This window comes from Eumetopias jubatus, unplaced genomic scaffold (assembly GCF_037043125.1).
Source record: "Eumetopias jubatus isolate StellerSeaLion01/CBP00866 unplaced genomic scaffold, mEumJub1_p1.0 scaffold_10, whole genome shotgun sequence".
In the NCBI taxonomy this organism is placed as follows: domain Eukaryota; kingdom Metazoa; phylum Chordata; class Mammalia; order Carnivora; family Otariidae; genus Eumetopias; species Eumetopias jubatus.
Genome location: NW_028274816.1, coordinates 36,764,535 through 36,781,407, shown reverse-complemented (window position 1 = coordinate 36,781,407; position 16,873 = coordinate 36,764,535). Strand labels below are relative to the sequence as shown.

General features: G+C 62.5%; 1 protein-coding gene across 5 annotated transcripts in view; it reads right to left on the bottom strand.

Annotated features, from left to right (window-relative positions):
* The window catches only part of GSE1 (Gse1 coiled-coil protein), a 401,392-nt gene that overhangs the window by 29,181 nt on the left and 355,338 nt on the right, over positions 1–16,873 (bottom strand). For 4 of the 5 annotated variants that reach the window (XM_088027514.1, XM_088027515.1, XM_028091230.2 and 1 more), the window contains one exon: positions 6,234–6,452. The exons of the other annotated variant lie outside the window; for it this stretch is intronic. In XM_088027514.1, coding sequence (XP_087883640.1) covers positions 6,234–6,452 — 219 coding nt within the window. The remainder of the gene's footprint in view (positions 1–6,233; positions 6,453–16,873) is intronic. 5 annotated transcript variants of the gene reach the window in all.

The window sequence follows — 16,873 nt, the reverse complement described above, 5'->3', positions numbered from 1 at the left end:
CTTGGGGGGCCTGGCAGGGGCAGCACCGCAGGGACAGACTTGTGTGTGGGAGGGACCAAGCGCAGGACTCCCGTCCCAGCAAGCGTTTGCCAGGCTTCACCCAGGGCAAGCATCAACCTGGAACCCTCGGCCACAACCAGGGTGGGGCGGGGGCACCCGAGGACCCTGCGCGCACCTGCTCGCCAGGGCCCTCTGCTCACCCCTACAGTCTGTCCTGCCCCAGGTTCACCTCGGAGGGTCCCCGGGCAGACTGCTGTATTCCAGAGGATGGACAGCCTCCACTGCCTCGCGCTTCCGGGGTGCCCTGCCCTCCCCATCCTCCCCCGATCTTCCCAGGCCCGGTGGGGGAACGCCGTTTGGACCCAGAAAGCAGACTGGCCAACAGCGTGGCCCCCTCTGCTTGCAAGGCTGAGGGGCCGTGGGGCCCGCAAGAAGCCTCCTGGGAGGCCGGCAGTCGGCTGGACACAACTCCGCGGACAGTCCCAGAGTCGGCCTCCCCAGAACGCGCCCTCCGGCACAGAGCAGTGGGAGCCCTGTCCCGCCTCACGGCCACCGGCGCGGTCCTGTGCCCGATCTGCCACCACGTCACCGTCCATAAACCCAAATCGGCAAAGACAAGTGTGGGTCTGTCTTATGAACCGCGTTCCAGGGGCCCGTTACTGGTCGATGAGCGGCACTGGGGCTGGCGAGGAGCACAGAGGGAGCTCGGGGCGGGTGGGGGACAGGGCCAAGTCAGTGGCGTGTCTCCACAGCCAGGGGAGGCCTGCCACGCCGAGCATCGCCCCCCGGTCCACCGTTCTGGTCATACCCTCCCTGCCCAGCCAGCCGTGCCCCTGCCACCTCCCTGCATCCGGGGCACATGCAGCTCACAGGCCTTGCTCTCCTCCAGCTCTGGCCTCCCCTGCCCTCCGGCCCTTGCCTCCAGAATCCCCAGAGCCCAGCGGATAGAGGAGAATGTCTCCCACCGCCACCACGAGCTCACACCTGTGCCCGGAGACAGATGGGGCCGCAGGTACCCACAGGGAAATGCCAGCGCACGGCGGACACACGCACGCAGGGAGCGCGCCAGGCAGGACCTTTCCTTCCTGGGTTTGGTTGGCTGTTTTCTTTGAAAGAGGCAGATTTCAGGGGGCAGCAGGGAGGCCGGCTGCATGATGGCAACACTGGTGGGCAGGGTCCCACCTGCACCCTCGCCAGGGCTCAGGGACAGGACCTCTGTTCCGGCAGCTCCCGAGGCCCAACGGTAACCAGACCTGCCTGCAAAGCCAGCGACAAGATGAGGCAGGCAGCCAAGAAGCGCCATGGAAGGAAGCCGGGCAGGGGCACCCGGGTTAGGGGCTCTGGACCTGCAGAGTTAGAAATTCAAGTCCAGCTGCCCCCGCCCCTGGGGCCGGTGCTCTTGGCAGACGCCCCCTCGGGGGAGGCTGTGGGCCACCCCACAGGGCCCAGGGTGGCAACACCACGTGCCTGACACACTTTGCAGGGATTGAACAGGCCCCAGAGGCTTCGGGGCCCGCCCAGCTCCCTCTGCCCGGCCAGGACCCCCAGGCCACAGCAGGGACTGCCCAGAGACACCTGCCCTCGGCGGAGGCGAGCGATGTGCAAGGCGGAAAAGGTGGGCTGGGCGTGCAGGGACGACACATCAGAGTTAGGACCTTCCCGGTGGGTTCCAGGGGTGGGGTCAGGGGAGGCGCAGAGCCTCTCTGCACCGCGGCCCCCACCCAGCCCTCTGCACAAGGGCGCTGCAGCCCCACGGGAGGTGCCTGCCGCAGGGTGGAGGCGAGGCGAGCACACTGCCACACAGCCTGTCAGAGCCAGCGCCTGGCAGCTGCCTCTGCAGCGTCATGCTCCGGCCGGCAGGGATGCGGGCGCCCAGGCTCGCCCTCTGCAGGGAGCTCGGGGGAAGGGTCAGGGCCGCTGGGGAGGGGGGTGCCCCCCCACCTAGGGCAGCTCCTAGGGCAGATGGAGGGGCTGTGGCATTTCCTGGCTCACGCCCTCACTCAGTCATTCAACAAGCACCTCTGAGCTCACAGGGTAGCTGGAGGTCCCGACAAGCCCTGCAAGGCAGGCCGTGGAGGAGGCTGGGACGTTCTGAGGGTCAGTGGGGTCCTGGGGTCCCTAGGCTGGGGCTCGTTCCAAGGCTAAAACTGGGCTTCAAATGCCAATGTAAGGGTGTATGTGTGTGGGGGGGTACAGTCTGTGTCCAGAAGAGGCTCTGGTGGGGGGACAGGCAGGGATGAGGTGGCCAGGCCAATGCTGGAGCTGGACAAGCAGCTTCGGGAGAGGACAGAGGGCCGAGTGGCCCAGGAGGACAACCTTTTTGTGGCCAGAGAAACGGGGGGGGGGGTCGCCCAGCAACCACGGCAGCAAGGGGCTCCACGCAAGCTGCTGCACCTCAGTGGGGCACGCCCTGGCCTGTCATGGAGAGACGGTCTCACGGGTACAGCTGGGATCAACCAGGGGTCAGACCCCAAGTCTCTTCCAGAAGAATGTGCTGCGTGGGTGTGATCACTCCCTGCGAGGGGTAAAGAGGAGGGACCCGGAGACAGAGGGCAGCCATGGAGCCAGCAGCTGACCCCCAGCGCAGGGGTGATAGCAAGTCCACAAGTCCAAGCCCACCCCCTTCCCACGGAGACCCTCTCCTTTTTAGGACCCTCCTAGGGAGACCCCTCCAGCCCCTTGCGGCGCAGGGGTCAGGGGTGGGGGAGGGGGGCACAGTGGCCCCTGTATGGTGCACGCAGCTGCCATGCCTGGCCCTAGTGTGTTTTCTCTGAATCCAAACCTATGAGGATGAGCTCTCTAAAACAAGAAAGCAGCCCAGAGAGGTAAAGCGACGTGCCCAGGTCACACAGCAAGGATGTGAGCCAGGGGATGAGGCGGGTCCAGGCCCTCGTGGTGCCCATAGCCACTCCACACGGCCCCCCAGGGGGTCTGGCTGCCAAAAAGGCACCTCAGCGCCCTGGGACACAGACAATCCCCCACCAAACGGCGGTTCTCATCCTTTCTCTAGAGGTAGAGCAAACCCTAAGGCACTGAGGTGACGTCCTCTGTGAATTGAATGTTTCAACTGTACCCTCGGGACACGACCATGTGAGGGAAGACGTTAGCTCGGGAAGTGGAGGGGAGAGCTTGGGCCACTGCTCAGAACAAGGGGGCGCAACACAGCAAGGGAGGGGGGCGGGGGTCAGAGGTGAGCCGGAGACGCCCCAGGCTGCACGTGGCCGCCAGGACAGGCCCTGCCTCCCCCACCACCCCCGTGGAGGTCTGGCTCCACCCAGGACCTCTCTGTCCACAGAGACAAGGCTGTGGGCAGTCGGCCACAGGGTGCCGACAGAGACAGGGGCCCTGGGGAGGGGTGGGGGAAGGTCAGCAACAAGCCAGGGAGGGGCCGGAGGCTGTGGGGTCTTGGGACCTGAGTCCACGGCTTCCAAATTCCCCTCCGCTGCTTAGGATGAGGGATAGCAGCCAGCCCGCGGCTCAGTGGTGTCCCCCAGCCCCGCGGATGACAGCCAGTGACCGGTGTGGGGTGCCAGCCAGGCACAAGGTCATTCGGCCGTGAGAAGGAACAAAGTCCTGGCATGCCGCGTGGGGACGGCCCCAGAACTCCAGTCACATGCGCTCAGTGCCCCCCCCAACCCCAGCCGACCGTGGTCTGGGAGTTAGGGGTCACGCCCGCATGTCTCTGAAGACCCCAAAGACCACAGCACCTTACTGCTTTACAAGAGGGCTCTCATGGCACTAAATCAATCTTTACAATTCAACCACTAGCCTGCTCCTTCCCTGACCACCAAGCCCAGCAAAGCACCCCCTGCCCCCGGCGGGTCTCTAGTTCCAGGGTTTGGAAAGGCAGGGCAGAAGCACTGGAGCCTGCTGGCTCTCCCCCTCGCGCCCCTGCTGCCCCCAGGCTTCTGGAAGTCGACACCCCCATCACCCGCGGCCCTCGCACCACCGAGGTGGGTCCAGGGGTGAGGGGGCTTCCACCCAGGGCTACCGTCCTAACGAGCTGTGTGCCTCGGGCTCATGACTTGACCTCTCTGAGCCTCAGCCTCACCATCTGTACACTAAGCAACTCCGGGCTGTGAGCCCCTTCTGCTGATGGGGGAGACGGCAAGGTCACAGGGCGACTGAGTGAGAAAAAGGGGACCAGGCACAGGGTGCAGCCCAGAGATGCTCCCGAGAGGGACAGCACTTCCTCGTTTTCTCAAACTGAGGCCTGATTGGGGGGTGGGGGAGGGGTGGAGCCGATCAAGAATGGAACACGGAGCTCACGGCCACGGCTTCAAACTCTCAGAACCTGGCTTGTCGACCGCTGGAAAGCCTACCATTCTCAAGACACAGGGTGTCGAGAGCCGAGGTGCACACATAGAGGAACGTGAGTGGGGGGCGTCCCGGGTTCAAACACTGCTCCCAAACCTCGGCCCTCCCCTCTGAAGGACGGAGTGACCGGTCAGCCAGCTGCAGATGCCACGCTCCCACGATGTAATGGCTCTGGGCAGTGTGGCTGGGGCTGGTCTTCCCTCTCCCAGCCCCCCACCGAGGACTCACGCCTCCAGGACAGCGAGCACACAGAACGCCCAGGTCAGAGCCGCGAAGAACAGGGCACCCCAGCCACCGGGCCAGGCCTCTGCCAGCAACACACTCTGTTCCCAGCCAGTGAGGCCCGGAAGCCTCTGGCACGTGGGCTGCCTGCTGGCCTGTCCTTCCAGCCAGACGCCGAGACCAGACCAGCCTAGGGCAGCGGAGAGGAGACAGCACCATCGAGGCAGGCTCGTGCCCTGGGCCCACGGTCCTGGCATGATCCCCCGTCTACAGACCTCCCCTGCCTGCCTCTGCAAGGAAGAAAAGGGCCCTTCCATGGCCACGTACTCTGCAGCAGTGAGGTGTCACCAGGACATGCCCCCTGAGGTGCAGGGACGATTGGCGGTGACTCTGCGCGAGCGGAATCAGCATTTTCCCACGTGCCAACACTTGCCTTCTGAACGTTGAGAAAGGACACAGCCAGAGCAAGGAGCTGCCGGGCAAATTCTGCCACGGGGGCATCCCGTCACCTCTGAGGGGACCACTGAGTCTCAGCCACCCCGTCCCCGCTGTGTGCGCACCCCCACGACGGGCAGGGAGCTCGCTGCCTTCTGTGGGGCCATCTGCGCCCCAGCTGCGTGGCACGCTGTGGCCTGGGACAGCAGGGCCTCCCAATACCGGCCGGGCGCACTCGGACAACACCAGGCAGTGTGCCCTGGTGGGCGTGGAGGGTGAGGAGTGTGTGGGGCTGCCAGCAATCACGCTCTGCCCAGGCGGACACAAAGCCAGGCCCCAGCGGTCTGCCCTCCCAGGCCGCGGCCCACCCCGTCAATCCCGAGCTCACTGCCCAACAACCGTGAAGAGGAGAGATGCAGAACTCCAAAGACCCCCAGCCACCCCAAGTCAGGGCAAATGTTCCTCCTGCCAAGCTGCGGAGCCTCTGCACACACAGACACATGTGTCCTCCCCACACAGGGCCCTGGGACGCAAGCCCTAGACTTCTGGGGCAAAACAGATGGCAGGCAGAGGTACCTAGGTCCCTGCTTCCTCTGCCCAGAGGGCAGCCCCATGTCTGAGCAGCAAGTCCATAGACCGGCCTGGGTCTCCCGGCAGCCCCAGCCACAAACTGCCTCCCACCCTCTTGTCCAACCAGCAGCCCATGACCCAGACTAACATGGGCAACCAGATGGTGGTCCCAGAAGGGCCTGAAGCCGGAGGCCCAGGGAGCCTCCGAATAAAGATCAAAGCTCAGAGAGGGTCAGCGTTTGCCCAGAGCCACACAGCATGTCACAGCCCAAGTGACCCCAGAAGCCAGGGCTCCGATCTGGGCGACACCCATCCACGCCGGCACGCAATCCTTGCCTCAAGGAGTTAGGTAGTCGTGGGGGGAGCTGTCCCAGAGACCCCACTCTGAGATCAAGTGGGTTTCTAGAGACCGTGGCCACCCCCGCAGTGGCCCCTGGAGCCAAGGCTGGACAGAGGCGGTAGAGAGGCAGAAGCAAAAAGCAGAGGTGCCAGGGTGGGGTGGGCTCGCCGGCCGGGCGGGGGGCTGGGAGGGCCTGCAGTTGGGATGGCGCCACCCGCCCCCCAGAATGAGGCAGCGCGAGGGACAGCGGAGTGGCCAGGAGCCCACCCCGGGGCGGCTCCAGCTCCTGCTCGGGGGGAGGGGGCTGCGCTCCCCCCTCGGGCTGCAGCCTGGCGGGCGCGCCTCTTACCTCTGGGCTCCTCCGCCTGTTTGGCGAGCTTGCGCAGCGCGGCGGCAAAGCTGGAGGACGGCGCGGCCTGGGCCGACAGCGCGCTGCTGGTGGCGGGGCTGCCGCTGGGCACCAGGGCGCCATTGAGCGGCGAGGGGGTGAGGGGGTTGACGGTGGCGGTGGTCCTGGTCGCGGTGGAAAGCATCCCTAGTGAAGGGGACTTGGGCTCATGGCTCATGCCTGAAACAGGAAAAGAAGAACCAGAGGTCACCCAGAGAGTAGGAGGGCCCAGCACCAGAGCGGGGGTCCGCGGGGCGCGGGGGGTCCGGCACCAGCGAGCAGCATGCAAGGGACAGGGAGCGGGAGCAGATGCGGGCGGCGCCAGCAGCACAGGCAAGGCAGAAGAGGGCCAGCGTCACAGAGAGAGTGGGGCCACGGCGCCCCCACCCCTGTGGACCCATGGTCACAGGCTCAAGTGCACCCAGCACCCCGGGACTGCAGACGCCAGACGGCTCAGCCCAGCAGGATCCCAGAGCATCTGCTCCCGCGTGCAGGAGGGACAAGGAGGCGCTGCACCTGCCCCCATTCTAGAGAAAACAGACTCAGGGTCTGACCCCAGGCAGGCCACCCGGGATGCTGGCAGGTCCCCAGCGGCACAGATGCCTCGGAGAACGGCCCCATCGGCCATTGCGTGCGCCGTCGGGGAGAGAACGCGGCCGCCCCGCACACCCTGCCTGCAGACCAAAGACACAGAACTGTAGTCTGACCCACTGTCAGTGGGCAAAGAGCCACCTTCCCACAGGCCCCCAGCCTCTCACGTCTCGTCCAAGTGTCAACGAGGAGGCTGAACTGCCTCCCAACTGCCCAATCAATAAAGGCCCAACTCAGGCAGCTGAGGAAGAGGCGCCATAAATAAGTTTTCCATTACCATTCCCTGCCCTCTCGGGGCCACCGGCCCGGCCCAGGCCCCGCTCCCCGCCCCCTCGCTGTGGGTGCGTTCCAGGGGTGTAAATCAAGCCCGATGGCCTTGCGACTGGCAGGGGTCACAGGTCGTGTGCAGGGAAAAGCAAATTGACTTCCAAACCCCCAGATGGACACCCAGGAGAGGCAGGCTCCAGGAATACCATACAGGCATCCGGGGAAGGGTCCTTGGGAGTAGTGCGTGGAGGAACACAATCCTAGAACACTCAAGAACACAACAGGGCAAGAAACGTGCACTTCTCGCAGGGTGGTGGCAAGGGACCCCCCCAGGCTGCGGCCCACACCCCAAGAGGCTCTCCATGGCCCCCAGAGCCCACCTCACCTCCGCCGGGTTCTGCACTGAGTCTAAAGGAGTCTACCTGGAACCTGCTTCCATGTCCAACCCTGTGGGCCAGCAGGCTGGAAGGCGGCCGGGTGAGAAGAGGGGGATCCCCACAAGGGGGGTCAGGCAGGGGTAGGCACCCACCTGCTGCCCCCAGAACTAGCCGGGAGAGAGGACAGGCCTGGACGCACATCCTAAAGCCCGAGTCCCAGAGCGCCAGGTGGGGCAGGAAGAGCCATCCTTGGGGCTCAGGCTGGCGCATCCAAGACAATATTGAGGGCTTGTGCTTGGGAACAAAGGACCCCCACAAGGGCCCCGGTGGCCACAGCCAGTCTGCCAGTCTCCCAGCTGTGGGGTAGCGCCAACCCCCGGCTGACCCACGCATCCTCCTCTTCCTGAAATAGCAGGGGTGGGGGGTGACTCTCAGTAGAGAAACCCAAGAATCCAGGGGGGTGTGAGGGTCCCTTCCCCAGAAGCCTGATTGCCAAAAAACACAGGTCTCAGGCCAGGGTCATTCTTGGCCAACTCAGCACCCAGCTGGCCCCTGGAGGACCACTGAGCACAATGGATGTTACACTCTAGGAGTGTGGCCCCAGGCTACCACTGGCACCTTCTCCTCCTCCAGTGGACAGTGTGGACAGAGGGGGGCAGGAGGTGTGGCCAAGTTCATGGAGTGAGGAAGTGGGGGCCCGAAGGTCACGCTTAGCATTCACTTGGCTGCCAGGTACCTGGGGCATGAATCCTGCTCTGTAGCCTCAAAGCTGGATGACCTCAGGCAAGTACCTTTGCCTCTCTAGGCCTGTCTGCTTGTCTGTAAAATGCAGTAAGGACAAAGTCTACCTTGTAGGTTCATCTAGACAGGTTTCAAAGAACTAACACGAGGGACTTTATAGAGTGTGCCCGGTGCACACCAGGGGCCATTTATTAAACAGTCCACCAGCCTATGGAGGAGCAGAAACACAGGTCCAGATGAGCAAGGAGCCCGGCCGTGGCCTCACAGGTCAGCCCCTGCAAACCAGGATACACGCTTCCGGAATTGTGCTGCTTGCCCCACCTGGGGGACCAGGTGATGTGGCGTCAGAAGTCCACGTGCTGCTTGGGGTGCCCCCCATGGTCCCCTCCCCGGGCTGGGGACTGCATGGCCCGGTGTGCACGCCGCCGGCAGAGCACAGTTCCATGTGCCTGAGCGGTGGCGGCTGAGGACAGGTCACACGCGGGAGCTGGTAGCTGTTTTGGGAAGGAGAGATAGCACTTAGAGATGCTACAAGGTAAAACGGAGGCCTTGTGGGGATAAGGCCCCCACTGGTCCTGGTGAAACACTCAGGGGAAGGTGTGGCTACACAGGGCTGCCGGGAGACAAGGTGCGTGAGGAGGGACCCCGGGCTCTCTCCCGCAGGGGACATCAGTTAGACATGGCTGGGTCATCTCCCAAGATGCCTCCAGACGGGCCTAGGAGAGGCCAGCAGCTGTTCACAGTCTGGTCCTGGTCATACAGATGGTGCAAGGCCACAGTCAGGCAGCACGCCTAGGACTCGAACCCTGTCTCACAGCCCCACACGGCCTCCCCGCACACCTTACACCACCTGCCCGCTCCGAGGCCTCAACGGGATGCTCGACCAGAAAGGATAAACATGTGTGCATGCACGGCTAAAACACGTGTCACCAAAGTGAAAAACACATCCACAAAGTCTTTGTTGCTCATCCCTTCAAGGGGTGGAGACTAATTCTCTTGCCCCCAGATGTGGGCCGGACTTCCGGACTCACTTCTGACCAACAGAGTATGGTAGAAGTGATGGCATGTGACTTCCGAGAAGAGACCACCGTGGCCGCTCTCCCGCATCACTTGAGTGGAGCGTGCTCAGGCTGCCCACAGGGTCCCAGGTTTCCTGCCGCCTCCAGACAAGAACCGTGTTCCTTCCCCCCCCTCCCGGATGAGCCTTTGGATGAGACCACAGCCCCGGCTGCCAGCTGAATCACAGCCTTCTTGGAGCCTCTGAGCCACCCCACATCCCTAAATGTTAAGTCTGGGAGAGTTGGTTATGCAGCTTAGGATAACTGACACGGTACCGCCACAGGCTCTACTGACCAAGACTACCGTCTCGAGCTCTCTCCCCATCTCCCTGCCTTCTTGGAGCCCCAGAAGGGGGCATCTGCAAATACTCCATGACCAACACGGCCCCCCCCCCACCCCGATGCCACCGGCGACCGTCAACCACACCCTCCCTGTTCCCTCAGTCCTTAGAGAGCCAGTCATCTCTCTTTAATCCCAATTCTGTAAGAAAGGTGTTACTGTGCCCATTTTACAGATGGGGGAGGCCAGGCTTGGATCCAAGGGCCGACAGATGGTTAACAGCAGGGCTGAGATTACTGCAACAAAGCACGTGCATCCTGTTCACGCCACAGTGGTCAGGGCCCAGATCCAGACCCATCCTGCCCCACACTGCACACGGATGTAAGAGATGGGGACGAGGAAACAAGGAGTGGGGAAGTGAGGGTAGACAGTGGGGTCATTCCACCTCCCTGTGACAGTCCCCAAGGCCCAGGAGCCGATGCGAGGCCCCTGTCCAGTGGCCATGTGACAGGCTGGCCAGCTGGTGACCCGGGTGGACCTGCTGTGACCGCCAGCTGACAGTGCTGGGCAGGATGGCACCGAGGTGCTGGGACAGGCAGGTGGTAGCCACAGGACAGATCCCAGGCCAGACTCCAAAGATCACATGCCCCTTAAGGTGTTGGTGGGTGTCTTCAAGTGGCAGCAAGAACAAAGGCCTCACTTCTTATGTTGTAGCTTCTCTGCAGTAAACCAGGTTGTTAAAAAAGGGGGGGTCATCGGGGCACCTGGGGGACTCAGCTGGTTTAAGCATCTGCCTTCAGCTCAGTTCATGCTCCCGGGGTCCTGGGATCGAGCCCCACGCGGGGCTCCCTGCTCAGCAGGGAGTCTGCTTCTCCCGCTCCCTCTGCCCCTCCCCCTGCTCATGTACGTGTGTGCTCTCTCTCCAATACATGAAATCTAAATAATGTTTAAGTAAAATAAAACAAAGTAAAATAAGTAAATGGGGGGGGTGGTCATCAAAGAGATGGAGACTCACCAACATGAAGCTGGCACACCAACAGAGGGCCCGGAGGCGCCCCCTCAGACCAGGGCCCCCCCTGCTGGAACTCAAACCCAAATAAATCCGCACCTACTGCCCCCTGCCCCTGCCTGGTGAGCAGGGTCTCTGGGGGGCAGACCCCCCTCCGCGCCCTCCCGGGGTCGGCTACCCCCTGGATGACACAGTCACACTGCTGCTGACACGGAGTAACCTCCCCTCCTCACACAAAGCCTGGCACCTGTTCCCTGGGCTCTGGCAGCAGCCCTCCGGGTTCCTGGGGGTCCCCCAAAACATCTCCGTCGTAGTGTCAGCTGTGGGCTCCAGGGGCGCTGCGAGCCAGGAAAGCTACTGCTGATGTCAGGTCACTTAAAATAGAATCCCAAGCCAGCCACTTCATTAAGGAGCTAAAATTAGCCCTGCTCCTCGGCATGTGCACCCCCGGAGGGCGGGCTGGGGGGACCACCAGCAGCCGGGATGGCAGCTCCTTTGCACCCAGGACAGGCAGGCAGAGGCCAAACTCAGAGGACCCCGACGCCTGGCAAAGGGTCACCCTGGACCTACTCTGACTTGATGCAGCCTCGGGGGAGCCCCCTGCCCCCTAAGCCCTGCCCCGGGAGGCAGACGCAGGCCTCCCCCACGCACGTGCTCTCTGGCTGAGGCCACGGCAGGCGCTGCCACGACCGTGGAGTCCGCAGGGGTGGGCTGAGGGGAGAGCGGGCCTTGGGGCGGCCCCCGCACCCTCAGGAGGCCCCAGGGGACCATGGGGTGCCTGCTCCCCGTGCCCTCATCAGAGAAGGTATTTATTAACTTCTGTGCTCCTGGCCATTGACTGAATTCTCGTCTACATCATCAGCTCATGTAAATTCATTATCCTAACAGCTGGGAATAAGCTCCACTGCGTGAAGGCCAATGATGGATGAGAGCTGGAGGGCCGGGCAGCGCTGGAGGCGGGCACAGGCCCCCCCTGCACCCCGCTGTCCGAGCTCTCCCGCCAGGTGGGACTCGGGTCGTGTGGCCTCCTGGCCTTCTCATTTACAACCCGTACAGCTGTCCTCCCCTGCATGGGGCTCCGGCCACCCCCAGCAGCCCACCCAGCCTCCTGGGCCAGATGCCCGGAGGTGAGATCCCACCGCTCCTGGGCCCCCTTGGGGCCGGCCCCCCAGAGCCGAGAGCCCGCGGCAAACCCCACTGGGCCGTCAGCACCCGCACAACGCCCCGGGGCCCCCCTCGGCGGATGGTGGCGGCCGCGGCAGCCAAGGGTGCCCCTCGCCGCTCCTGCTTCTCCCCCTCCCCGATGTGGTGTCTTTAAATCCATACTTTGCCTCTTCTGCCTACGCTTCTAATATAGCAAGAGCAGCACAAAGCTTTAAAAAAAAAAAAAGGGGGGGGGCAAAGGGAAGGCAAGTGCAGGGCTGGCCCGGCCCACTGACGTCCGCAGCCCTCCGGAAACCCACCTCGTTCGGATTCTTCAGAACACGCCCCAGGCTCCGAACAGCAGGACTTAGATGGAGGGAGGCGCCCAACACGCCCCGGACCGTGGTCCCAGTCCAGCCTCCTCCCCTCCTCGAGGGTGGCGGGTGTATTAATCAGCGCGCAGGCCTCCCGCCCGGCCTCCCGCAGACCCTGTAATTACCGCTTCCTTTCATGGGCTCTACGCGGCACCAGACCTCGGGCCTGCTCCCTCCATGCTCTCTAATTACAAGCTAAGGGCTGAGATGAATTTTCTGCTGGCTCCCAGTTCAAGCACCAGTCCGCACCCCCAGCCGCCCCCCTGGGGTAATTACACCCCGCAGGGCCGGGCTGGCGGGGCCTCCCTGTCCTGCGCCGCACACAGGATCTGGACTGGGATTCTCCCATCATCCCTCCTGAGGATTTTTCATTACCACAGAAAGAAATGTTTGTGAGCAAATACAGAGTGTCCCTGGGCTCGGCGGGGGGGGCTCCCCCACCGTGCCCCTCGAAGGGGGGATGCTCCTGCAGCCCTAACAAGGCTAGGGTGACCCCACTGCGGAGACCGGGTGAGTGGCGGTGGTGGGGCACGCCACGTGATCCTGGGAGCCTGAGCGGCTTCATAATAAATTATATCTGCCTTCAGCGTGTTCTGAGCTCAGTCGCACGAAGCAATTTTTCTTGAGGTGGGGGTGGGAGAGGCAGGAAGGCTTTCCTGCTCCGGATGCACAGGGTGGCTTGCTTAGGCCTCATGTCCTTTTTTGACTGAGGACAGCCCCTCAGGTTGTAGGTCGCTGAGGGGACTGGGGCCTCTTTCTTGTGCCAAATCCCAGAAGAGGACTTGCTCCCCAAGGCTAAGGCTGCAGGAGCCGGAGGGCTGGGCCAAAGCCCGGCTAGCTGCCGCAGCAGCGGAAGGCCCCAGCAGATGGCCTGGATCCTGACCCGGAACCAGGAGAAGGGCGGAGACGGCAGGGAGGGGGAGAGGCAGGGGAGGGGCAGACGGAGGCCAGCCTGCACGTCCACAGGAGACCCCCGGCCCAAAATGAGTAAGAAGGCAGCTCCCTTTCCCATGCTGCTGCCACCCTCCCCTGCTCAGACCTGTCACTCAGCAGCATTAAGTCACTAGGGAGCCCAAGGCAGAAGCCTTTGAGCCTCGGAAACTGTCCTCCAGAAACACAATCAATGAGAGCTGGCACCACAGGGTGGGCGGTTTCCAAAGCCAGCTTCTGGGGTCACCCGACAACCACTGTGAACCCCGAGTGGGGTCCAATGTTTAGGGTTCTCCCGGCCTTGATCCCCCCCCACTGCCAAGACTAGTAATGTGGGCGGGGGGGGCCTGTGTGGAGAGCAAATCCAGGTTCTAGGGAAAATGAGAGAGGCGCATTCAGGAGAGACCCCTACTCACACATCACTTGATGCCCGCATACCAGGTAACAGCTTAACAGCTGTGGGCCGGGGGGGGGGGGGCTGAGAGGTTCCCGGGAGGGATGGCCCCGTCCCCGTGGGAGCCACAGAGTGGGTGGAGAGGAGAGCGAGCATGGGGTGGCACCCGGGGTGGGGGGCCCCCCCGCCAGAGGCGGCCAAGGACAGTCTAGGGGTTGAGGTTCCAGGCTGCCGGAGACCGGGAGTGGCAGAGGCTGAGGCCTGAGGCGAAGGACAGAAATCAGGCAGCAGATGGCTGCGACATTTGACAGCGACTACTCTGGGCGGCTGCCGGTCTAGAGAAGCGGGATGGGCGTGGCTGCGAGCCGCGGGGGGGGGGGGGGGGGGGGGCAGGAGAGGCAACTACGGCAGCACGGGAAGCAGACAACTGAGAAAAGCAAGAAAAGGCCAAGAGACAGGGTCAAGGCTGGAGCCTGGCATCCGGGGCAGCGGTCCCCCAACAACACGGACAGGGCAGTCCTCACGGCCGCAGCGGATGCACGCACTGCCTCGCCCAGAGCATGAGAGTAACTCCGCGAACAGACCTCAGCCGACGGCGACGTCAGGGAGGCCGCCCAGAGTCACGGGGCAGGGCGGAGCCGGAGCCAAGGATGACCCGCGGCCAGCACCATCCCTCCTGCCACACACACGCCCGGGGGGGGGGGGGAGGGCTGTCCCAGGGCCAACGGGCCTCCCCCCACAAACGATCCCAAGTGGCGAGCGTCTTCTGCCCACTCTACAGTTGGGTAAACGGAAGCGGGGAGAGAGTGGCGCCCTTGTCTAGGGCTGCATGTGGAAAGGCTGGAACCTGAACCCTTTTCCCTTGCTGCCGTGCTGGCAACCAAGATGGGAAGACACTGGGGAGGGCCACTCGCTGGGGCTGCCTCCCGTTCTGCAGACCCCAGTCCTGTGGGGTGGCACCCACCTATGTGCCACACCCGTATTACCCTTGGCATAAAACCCAGGAGCGAGGAGGAGGATCCGGCTTTGGGACCCCCACCTTCCCACAGCTCCCGGCTGGAGGGCACCCACCCCCCTGGAGCCGCCTGAGGTGACAAGGGTGGATAGGGACCCTTTTATGTGCCACATGGCACCTGAGCTAACCAGGCCACCTCTGAGCCGCGTCTCGCTCACAAAGGAGCCCTTTCAGCAGACTCCCAGAGGCACAGGGTACAGGACGCGCTGGGGGTCAAAGGTGTCCAATGCAGAGGAGAGGTCCCGAAGGAGAGAAACCCAACCCCGGCAGGAGGCGGCCACTGAAATTCTCCAACTTTCCATGGAGCAGCAGGTGGGGAAACAGGCCAGGAGGGCAGGCATCAAGGCCAGGTCCTTCTGAAACCGTTAAAACCTGACTGGGGGTGGGGGGACAGACATTGAAAAGCAGTGGAAGAAAGAGAAAGGAGAGGCCACCGTTTGACCAGCCTGGACCCCACTCCCTGCTCCCTCATGCAGCCAGGCTGGGGGCCAGGAGGTCCAGGTGTTTCAACACCTCCTGCCTTACCCCCCTGGTGAGGGAGGGACAGAGAACGTAAGAGCACTGTCCCTCCAATACGGAGTGGGCATTGACAAAAGCTGTCTATGCAAGGCAGGCTTGCAGCCCCAGCCCCCAAGGGCACTGGGTGGGTCCTTAGCCAACAGAACAGGGATGGAGGTACACCAGCCACATCCTCACAGGTGATCAGCCGACCAGATGTGATGGGGATAGAAGGGTGATGCCTGGCATCCCTGCTCAGGCCAGGGACGGGACTGGTCTGGCTCCCACCCCACTTCTCAGGGGGACCTTGCCAGATCCGAACCTCAGTTTCCCCATCAGTAATGGTATGGGGGGGCACTAGACACGGGGGGGGGCAGAGGTTAAGCAGGCTTCCTCTGACTCTCAACCTGTCTTTATTTCGCTGATGTCAAGCCATGTTGCTTAAAAGTGAATCGATCAACATTTGAAAATGGGAGGTTTCCAGTCAAAATGAAGATTCCAGTTTCTCTTATAAAATTAAAGCCACCAACCCATAATCCTGAGAACAGCAGTTGTCCCAAGTCCCCACCCTGACCTACTCTCTCAGGTGGGTCTGCTTGCTCACGCAGGGGTGTATCTCACCAGGTCTGAAACTGTATGGGCTCAGGCAGTGAAAGGTATGTGTAGGAGCTTAGGGATCGACGTGTACTGTGGCCAGGACCCTCAGCCCAGATGTTACCAACACCTTAACTCCAACCTGTTTCAGCAGGAAGAGGTCGACCCTTCCACACGCTCAGATTTGGGGGTGAGGGCCCACCAGGAAGGAGGCTGTGATCCTGGCATGTGTCAACACCAAGCGGATCTCGCTCGGCTCAAAGCCAGGGCACTCAAGCCAGGACCTGCCTCAAATAGGAATTTTGCTTTTCTAAAAAGGGCCATCATCATAACGGTCAAAATGGCAAACTAGACCTTCTCCTACTAAAAATATACCTACTGAATTCGGTATACAGATTTCCCAAGTTCACAGCTCACCTGTATGTATGGCATCCATAAACACAGATTTTTAGGGCACAGAGGACTTTATATAACCCTGAGTATTAACACCTGTTCCCGATGTTACACACCTGGGCCGAAGGAATATGGCCTACCAAAGGTAAGATCCTGAACCTCCAAGTTCTAATGGTACTTCCTCCTGGGCTCATGTACCATCTGCCAAGCCCTGTGTGCTATGCCCAGACCTCAGTAAATGCCCCCCCTCCCCAACACCAGCTATCCTGTGTCCAAAACGGGACCTCAAGCAGGGCCCACAGGTCAAGGTTCACCACAAGCCATGAGCTCCCAGTGCGAACTGTGCCACGGGGGGGGGGGTCCCCGCCTCCTGTCCACAGCTGTCCTCCATCAACTGCTGAGAAGCCGACTCTCCAGGCCTAAGTAATCCCTCCACGGCTGCAGCTGGGAACCTGGATGATGCCTGCAACCCAAGGAGGATGCTGAGGCCCAGAACCGGCTCTCACAGGGGCCAGGCTTCACCCTCGGGCACTGCAAAACCCAGCTCTTCCGGGTCACATGGTGAGATTCGGCCCAATCTGCCCTGGAGACCCACTGTGGGGGCCACAAACCCTCTGAGGAACAGGAGCTGGCTACATGAAGGACTTTCCTCCCCCCCGGGGGCCAAGGGTTGAGAGGTGCAGAGGGGAGCCCACTTTGCCAGAATAGGGTCAATAAAGGTCTGGGTTGCTGCTGGTGGGTAGAAGCACCCTCCCGGACCCCGCTCCGAGACGTCAAACCTTTAAACATCAGCTTTTCCTTCTTGGCACCCATTCCCCCGGCCAGTCCCATGGCACGCACGCAGCTGTTGGGGGGGCCCACTGCGTGTGGCATGACACCCCCAAGTGCACAGAGGGCCCCCGGCTGCACACACACATTGGCATGGACCCCCCCACAC